The 9,593-nt window shown below is 43.4% G+C and overlaps 1 protein-coding gene across 1 annotated transcript; it reads left to right on the plus strand.

The window, feature by feature from the left end:
- The first annotated feature begins 2,636 nt into the window (after positions 1 to 2,636).
- LOC120999085 (exodeoxyribonuclease-like) lies at positions 2,637 to 3,191 on the plus strand. The gene has a single exon (XM_040429957.1). It carries the CDS (start codon positions 2,637 to 2,639, stop codon positions 3,189 to 3,191), a length of 555 nt encoding a protein of 184 aa, XP_040285891.1.
- Positions 3,192 to 9,593: the final 6,402 nt, after the last annotated feature.

Consider the following 9,593-nt stretch of genomic DNA (forward strand, 5'->3'; position numbering starts at 1 on the left):
TATACATATTAGGTATCGCCGTGTCCATAATAACATGCTCTATAAAAATATCACATGACCCAACCCCTCAGGTGAACACCGTAAACAAAAAAAAAAACTGTAAAAAAAAAACTATTTTTGGTCACTTTACATAACAAAAAGTGTAATAACAAGCGATCAAAAAGTCATATGCACCCCCAAAACAGTGCCAATTAAACCGTCATCTCATCCCGCAAAAAATTAGACCCTATCTAAGATAATCGCCCAAAAACTGAAAAAAACTATGGCTCTCAGACTATGGAGACATTAAAACATGATTTTTTTTGTTTCAATAATGAAATCATTGTGTAAAACTTACATAAATAAAATAAAGTATACATATCAGGTATCGCCACATCCGTGGCAACCTGCTCTATAAAAATACCACATGATCTAACCTGTCAGATGAATGTTGTAAATAACAACAACAACAACAAAACGGTGACAAAACAGCTATTTCTTGTTACCTTGCCTCACAAAAAGTGTAATATAGAGCAACCAAAAATCATATGTACCCTAAACTAGTACCAACAAAACTGCCACCCTATCCTGTAGTTTCTAAAATGGGGTCACATTTTTGGAGTTTCTACTCTAGGGCTGCATCAGGGGGGCTTCAAATGGGACATGGTGTCAAAAAACCAGTCCAGCAAAATCTGCCTTCCAAAAACCGTATGGCATTCCTTTCCTTCTGCGCCTTGCCATGTGCCCGTACAGCGGCTTATGACCACATATGGGGTGTTTCTGTAAACTACAGACTCAGGGCCATAAATATTTAGTTTTGTTTGGCTGTTAACCCTTGCTTTGTAACTGGAAAAAAATTATTAAAATGGAAAATATGAGACTTCCGGTTCCGGCGCTCGTATGTGAGGCAGCAGGAGACGAGAGCTCCGCACCGGAGAGCCGATCACAAAGCCACAAGTGTTTCCAGAGGGGTGCAAACCCCACTCACCTGCTTCATACCTTCTCCGGGGTGGATGGAGAAGTACCTGACCAGGAGTGGCGCAAGTGTGGGAAGCCCGGCACACCGCAGACACACGAAGTGCGACATTGGGGAAGACAAGATGGCGGGCGCGGCAGATCATCTCATGCGCTCAGCCAGATCCTCATCTCAACTCCCCCCCCATAACCTCGAAGGCCATCGAACCGGTGGTGGATATGGACAGTTCTGATCAGGAGCCTGAGGTACTGCAAGGGCTGGGGGTTGGCTGCAAAGCATTGGCGGTGGAAGTAGCTAAACTTTTAGCCCCAGATATTAAAGCCGTGTTGGAGGCCACGGTGGAGACCATGCTGGCGCAACTGCAGGCGGACGTTTCTATACACTCGTCACAGATTTCTGAACTGGAGAACAGAATCAGCTCACTTGAAAATGACCTGGGCCAGTCCCAGATGCAGTTACAGGCAGTGCTGAAATCTACCTCGGGGCTTCGAGATAAAATAGAGGACTTGGAAAACCGGTCCCGACGCAGTAATATAAGAATAATAGGCTTACCAGAATCGATCCCATCCAGCCAGCTTGCATCGATTTGCGCTGTAGATACACCAAAAGCACTAGGTATCCGCAGTCCTTATGTAGTCGAAATGGCACACCGAGTGGGACCAGTGCGGACGGACCAAACTGACGCGCAGAATAACGATCAAACAGCAAGGCCTCGTCCCACGATTGTTAAATACCTGAATTATGCAGAGAAAGCTGATATTTTGGGACATTTTAAGAAGAGAGGGAAACCAATCGATGTAAGAGGATATAAGATACTCTTATTTGGTGACTATAGCGCTGAGGTCTCAAGACGGAGAAGGGCTTTCTCAGTAATTTGCTCAACTCTCGTGAGGAAGAAACGAAAGTTTGCATTGTTATACCCGGCGGTTCTGAAAGTTTTCAAGGAGGATGGCTCATCGGAGATTTTCGAGACACCAGAGGATGCCGAGAATAGTATGAACTTACTAACACAGGATAGAGGGACCGAACGATCACCTGACACACTTACAACGCCCAGAAGACGGCCATCGACGCAGCGGGATATACCAGCTTCCCAAAGGCCTCGTTCACCACGTCGACGAGGAAATCGAAACTTTGAGGATCGACGCTCCAGGAGAGATTGAAGTGTGAGGCACTTGTTCTGAGAACACTCAAATCCATGTGTTAACTGTAGTTATGGATGTGAGTTCTCTCGTATATTATATCTGTTCCATCTGATGTTTATCTATGCTACAGTCGACTTCAATGGCTCTCATGGGTTGGTTATTAGTAGGCTGCTCAGCTGAATCACCACCAGATGATTGACCTGGAATCTCATTTAGACTGCCTGTTTGTGTGTTAAGTCAGGGAATGACATGATTTAAAGTAGGTCTCCCCTTTTTTCGTATAATGGGCAAAGGTATTTCCCGGAGAGCGGATAGCGATTGTATTATTACTGCGGAGATTGAGCAAGGGAGGACGAGAGATAGCGAAGTCTCTTGATATACGAGAAAAAGGTGAAGTCAGGAATTTATAAGTTCGCAATCGCCCTTGGTGATAAAGGGGGTTCGTTTGTTTTAAGTTGAGGAGGGAGGGAGTTGGATATCATAGCACTACAGATAATCTAAGAATAATTTGTGAGAGAAATTAATATATTACCAAGATGGTCAAAATCGTAACCTGGAATGTTAAAGGTCTACGCTCTCCGCATAAGAGGTTGATGGTTTTACGTCATTTGAAAAAATTGCATGCAGATATTGCTTTGTTACAAGAAATGCATCTAGGGGCAATAGATTTTAGGAGAATGAAGAAATTATGGGTGGGAGAAGTGATAGGGTCCCCATCTGATGGGAAAAAGGCGAGTGTGCTCATACTGTTACATAAAAGACTGCATTATAAGATATTGACAACAGATACAGATGACAGTGGGAGACTGGCTACCCTAACCATAGAGACCCCTGCAGGGAAATTGTCAATTTATAATGTATATGCCCCAAATGTGCAAGCAGGTCCCTTCATTGGGAAACTAGAAAGGCTAATCCTGCAGGACTCCAACAACTTAGTGTTAATTGGAGGAGACCTTAATATGGTGCATTCGGTCTCTGAAGATAGGAAACGAACCAGGATTGGTAGAGCAGATAGGCAGGAGGAATCGTCCATACTTCCTACTATGCTGGAAGCCACTAAATTGACAGATATCTGGCGACATTACAGTTAGTTCTCCCCCTTGCTCGGGCACAGGCCTCCTACCCAGTTAAGCCAGTACTCTCTGCTCTGCACTGATGAGGGGCAAGCACCCTGAAACAGCTGTCTGCAGATGAGGTGCTGGCTTATTTAATATCCAAGTCATGTCTCAAGGCTTATTTTAAGAGCTGAATAATGACTTATAGGATAGCTGCCTTACATCTGGTGTCATTAGAGGCAGAGCTTGTTAAGAGCTCATTTGCATCCCGTCCCTGCTGTTGCAGCGACATGTCTCCCATGCGACACGTGAGGAAGTAATGTGCTCCTTGGGGGATATGTTACAGCTGCAGCCAGTCATTGGCTGCAGTGGTACATATGACATACTCCCCCCTTCCCTCCAGAAATTGATAGAGGGAACTGAGGTGCAGCAGACTAAAGGAGCCAGAATTGAGTGGTGGGGAGCAGGTAAGGGGTTAAATGAGGCTTGTAACTTTGGTGTCTTTCCATAGTGAGACATTATGAAATTGCTGCGGACACACCTGGGTTGCAGTTATGTCTCCAGTGAATGGATTGTTTTAGTGGAGTTAATTGAATAAAAATTGTTTTATTTCAAAATTATTTTTGTAATGTTATAAAATCACTGTTCATTAATGGAGCCATGTTCTGTGCTGGATTTTATATGTTATTTGCAGTTTTTTGCTTTTCAATATGCATTTATGCTATGAGATAGTATTTGAATCCACAAGCCTGAGACTGCGCAGGCTTGAGAAAAAAAGCGTGTACCCCAAAACATCGCTGCTGAGCAATCTGGCATGCTGACTTTGTGGACTTTCTTCTTAATACATTATCCCCTAATTTTATAACACCTATGTGTTGGCTTACTTTTTGTGAGAATTTTGTTCCAAAAATGCACAAAAAGTGTCTAAGACACTTAATAAATGTGGCCTACTCTTTCACTTGCATTGCACCATACTTCTTTGCAGATTTTCGGTTCATAATACCACAGTCGGAATCCACAAAAATATGCCACATCTAATTGTTGCTTTATATGGCTTGTATGAGCACCATCCCCTAACTTGGGAAAGAGAGCAGTGAAGATCCTTCAGAATAGTTGCTTGTTCAGGTTCCAACCTATACGGGAAATAATTATCTTTGCATGTATTTACTGTACAGGTTCCTGGGAGCTCATGAAATTCACCATTCTGACCAGTGATAAGCATCACGGGCAATATTCGAATTCGCGATTTTTGCAAATATTTGGTAGAATATTCGGCATATATTCGAGAATTCGAGATTATTTTCTTGATCGCGAAAAATCAGCTATGTAATATTCGTGTAATGCGCTCGAAATACAGATATATATAATACAGATAGTTAGTGGGAGATAATCAGTCAGTGTAGGTTAGATAGTGACATAATGTAGCTGTTGCAGTGCAGTGTAGTGTGTTAGGTAGTGTGATAGGTTCTGCTGTCCATACATACATGCTACAGACATAGTGCTGTGATGTCACAACAATACATAGTGAACCAATCAGTAACATGTAGTTACATCTGCTAAAATGTAAAGTTGCACGTATTGCGCCAAAATATGCGCATCAATAATTGCTGATTTGCGCAATCGCAAATATATTGGAGCACTCTATCTGCATATAAAGCTATAGTAATGTTCTGCCGTGCCAAACATTTTCTCCAGTCTCAGGAAACTTCTAGCAGCTTGAACAATTTAGCAAAAGTGACCCACACCTAAATTTTTCAAGCTGCTAGAAGTTTCCTGAGACTGAAGAAAATGGTTGGCACGGCAGAACATTACAATAGCTTTATATGCAGATAGAGTGCTCCAATATATTCGCGATTGCGCAAATCAGCAATTAATGATGCGCATATTTTGGCGCAATACGTGCAACTTTACATTTTAGTAGGTGTAACTACATATTACTGATTGGTGCACTAAGTATTGTTGTGCCATCACAGCACTATCTGTAGCATGTATATCTGGACAGCAGAACCTATCACACTGCCTAACACTCTGCACTGGAACCTGTCAGCTACAATATATCAGGATATAACCTACACTGACTATCTCCCACTAACTATCTGTATTATATATATAAGCTATCTAACTAACTATCTAATGTAATGACTCAGGAAAGCACAGAGCACAGCAATGACACTGCTCTCTCTCTCAGATCTGCAAAATACTGCATACAAGGGCTGCTGGGGAGGTTCTTATATAGTAAGGGGTAGGCAACCTTCCTATTGGTTGCTAGGGATGTTGCTAAGCTGTGACAGAGATATTGCAGCCTTCTCATTGGCCAACAAGCAAGAAGGGAGATTACTGTTGAAAAGAAAAAATCCAAAGAACTAACAGGGAAAAGGATCGATAACCTAACAGACACGTGGAACCAGGGGGCGTAGCTATAGGGGGTGCAGAGGTAGCAGTCGCTACCGGGCCCAGGAGCCTGAGGGGGCCCAAAGACCCTTGTGGTGCATAAGAAGACACCAGTATTATAGAAAGTGCAAGCTGGTCAAGTTACACCTCTGGCTCAAGGGGGTGCTGTTTAAATTTTTGCCTTGGGCAGCATAAAGGCCTTGTGTTTCCTGCCCCTGGCCACAAAGCACTGAGGGAAGGGGGCCCCAAGCTGAACTCTTGCACCAGGGCCCATGAGCCATTAGCTACGCCCCTGCGTGGAACACCGATTTAAATCAGAAACGTGGGATGCTGACTCAAGTAATATAGTGCAAATTGGCATTCCTGCTGTCTATTGAATCGGCATAACTCCTGCCTATCAAATCGGCATACCCGCTGTCTATTCACCGAAGGTCCCAGATCCGAGAAAAGATATATTCACTGGAAAAGCCACCTGAGACTGGACTGCCATTCTCATCTCCTCAACACGTGGGACGCCACGGTATGTGCGGCGGCCTCAGTGAATACCTGCTAAACAGTGAGTAAATCAAATATTAAGTCATACAAGCTAAGACAATTATCGGCACATATACAAACAAGATAATGGTATAGTAAGGACCAGCACTCGCTTCAGTAATAATTTCAAATAGATTTAATGGTCACATACAAATGATAAGTGACGCGTTTCGGCTACTGTGAGCCTTTGTCAAAAGGCTCACAGTAGCCAAAACGCGTCACTTATCATTTGTATGTGATCATTAAATCTATTTGAAATTATTACTGAAGCGAGTGCTGGTCCTTACTATACCATTATCTGTGGATCTTCCTCCTGGGACGCGCGCACCGCACCGCTGAAAGCAGAAGTGCCGCTTGTATCTGAGTGCAGTAGATGTGCTACACTACGTATATCACAATCCAACAGTGGTATAAGCACTATTTATGTCAATAATTTAATCAAGTATTTACGATTTGCTGACAGTTTATATGTGTAAAGGTACAAGAGTTGATCGGCACCTAGTGGTTATTGTGCTCAGGGGAATCGCATACATACCATAAGCACGTCGCTACTTAACCACTTCAGCCCCCCTACCTTAAACACCCTTAATGACCAGGCCACTTTTTACACTTCTGACCTACACTACTTTCACCGTTTATTGCTCGGTCATGCAACTTACCACCCAAATGAATTTTACCTCCTTTTCTTCTCACTAGTAGAGATTTCATTTGGGGGTATTTCATTGCTGCTGACATTTTTACTTTTTTTGTTATTAATCGAAATTTAACTATTTTTTTGCAAAACACATTGCCCAACTTCTCCTGAGTACGGCAATACCACATGTGTGACACTTTTTTGCAGCCTAGGTGGGCAAAGGGGCCCACATTCCAAAGAGCACCTTTCGGATTTCCCCGGCCATTTTTTACAGATTTTGATTTCAAACTACTTACCACACATTAGGGAATGCCAGGGCAGTATAACTACCCCACAAGTGACCCCATTTTGGAAAGAAGACACCCCAAGGTATTCGCTGATGGGCATAGTGAGTTCATGGAAGTTTTTATTTTTTGTCACAAGTTAGTGGAATATGAGACTTTGTAAGAAAAAAAAAAATCATCATTTTCCGCTAACTTGTGACAAAAAATAAAAAATTCTAGGAACTCACCATGCCCCTCACGGAATACCTTGGGGTGTCTACTTTCCAAAATGGGGTCACTTGCGGGGTAGTTATACTGCCCTGGCATTCTAGGGGCCCTAATGTGTGGTAAGTAGTTTGAAATCAAAATCTGTAAAAAATGGCCGGTGAAATCCGAAAGGTGCTCTTTGGAATGTGGGCCCCTTTGCCCACCTAGGCTGCAAAAAAGTGTCACATATGTGGTATCTCCATACTCAGGAGAAGTTGGGCAATGTGTTTTGGGGTGTCATTTTACATATACCCATGCTGGGTGAGAGAAATATCTCGGCAAAAGACAACTTTTCCCATTTTTTATACAAAGTTGGCATTTGACCGAGATATTTCTCTCACCCAGCATGGGTATATGTAAAATGACACCCCAAAACACATTCCCCAACTTATCCTGAGTACGGCGATACCACATGTGTGACACTTTTTTTCAGCCTAGATGCGCAAAGGGGCCCACATTCCTTTTAGGGGGGCATTTTTAGACATTTGGATCCCAGACTTCTTCTCACTCTTTAGGGCCCCTAAAATGCCAGGGCAGTATAAATACCCCACATGTGACCCCATTTTGGAAAGAAGACACCCCAAGGTATTCAATGAGGGCATGGCGAGTTCATAGAAATATATTTTTTTTGCCACAAGTTAGCGGAAATTGATTTTTATTTTTTTTTCTCACAAAGTCTCCCTTTCCGCTAACTTGGGACAAAAATTTCAATCTTTCATGGACTCAATATGCCCCTCACGGAATACCTTGGGGTGTCTTCTTTCCAAAATGGGGTCATTTGTGGGGTGTTTGTACTGCCCTGGCATTTGAGGGTCTCCTCAATCATCACATGTATGGCCAGCATTAGGAATTTCTGCTATTCTCCTTATATTGAGCATACGGGTAATGAGATTTTTTTTTTCCCATTCAGCCTCTGGGCTGAAAGAAAAAATGAACGGCACAGATTTCTTCATTCGCATCGATCAATGTGGATGAAAAAATCTCTGCCAAAAAAAAAAAAGGAGGGGAAAGGCGTCTGCCAGGACATAGGAGCTCCGCCCAACATCCATACCCACTTAGCTCGTATGCCGTGGCAAACCCGATTTCTCCATTCACATCAATCGATGTGGATGAATAAATCATTGCCGGGATTTATTTATTTTTATATACAAAGTGTTTGTCAAAGTATATGAACATCGCCGCCTCCTCAGCTCATATGCCTCGGCAAACGTATCTTTTACTGCAGAGGAGAAATCTCGTCTTGCAGCGCCGCATACACTGACTTTTGTGTAATCTGACAGCAGCGCAATGCTTCTGTCAGAATGCACATCAGTGCTGCAGCTAGTCGATCGGTTGGTTCACCTGGAAGGTAAAAAAAACAAAACAAAAAAGAAAAAACCAGGCCGCAACGCAATAAATTTATTAACTTTATAATAACTTTTGAACAGAACATATAAACTTTTGAACTGAACGTTAACTTTTTGCTTACCGGTGATTTTTTTTTTTTTTTTTTACCTTTATAGGACAAACCTCTCCTTCCCCATGGGACAATGTGCAAAGCGCAAATCGCCCAAAGATGTGGCGAAGTACATTATGCACTTTATCACAGGTGAAAGGAGAGGTTTGCAGCAGCTGTGAGAGAAAGGGCCCTAATAGCCCTGTGTGCCTGTCCTGTGAGATGCAATCCCTATGCTAAGTGTACCTGTGTGTGGTACTTCCGGAAACACTCTCCAAAGCATAGGGCAGGGTGGTCAGGGCAGTCAGGACAGAAATAGCGGGTGTCACGCCTTATTCCACTCCTGCTACCGACACGATATCTTTTTCGGGGTGACGGTTGGGTTGAGGTACCAGGAACGACACTGGGAAAATGTCGCTCGTGTAGACGGCTAACTACACTGGTGGTTGGGGCCACGGAACCTCCTGGATACAGGAGGTTCGCGATGATCTCTTCCTGAAATTTGAGGAAGGATCCCGTTCTCCCAGCCTTACTGTAGAGAACAAAACTATTGTACATCGCCAATTGAATCAAATATACAGACACCTTCTTATACCACGCGGTGCGGTGCGTTGGGAAACTAAATAGGGAGCCAACATCTGGTCATTGAAGTCCACCCCTCCCATGAGCGCATTATAGTCGTGGACTGAGAGGGGCTTTTCAATGACATGGGTTGCCCTTTCAATTTGTATTGTCGTGTCTGCGTGAATGGAGGAGAGCATGTAAACGTCACGCTTGTCTCTCCATTTCACCGCGAGCAGTTCTTGGTTACACAAGGCAGCCCTCTCCCCCCTTGCAAGATGGGTGGTAATGAGCCGTTGGGGGTAATGAAGAGGGGCACACTTGTGTAAAAATTGTCCACATAAAGATGGTAC

This window comes from Bufo bufo, chromosome 4, assembly GCF_905171765.1.
Source record: "Bufo bufo chromosome 4, aBufBuf1.1, whole genome shotgun sequence".
NCBI lineage: Eukaryota > Metazoa > Chordata > Amphibia > Anura > Bufonidae > Bufo > Bufo bufo.

Coding starts and splice junctions, on each gene's coding strand:
- LOC120999085 (XM_040429957.1), top strand. CDS start 2,637: ATGGTCAAAATCGTAACCTGGAATGTTAAAGGTCTACGCTCTCCGCAT.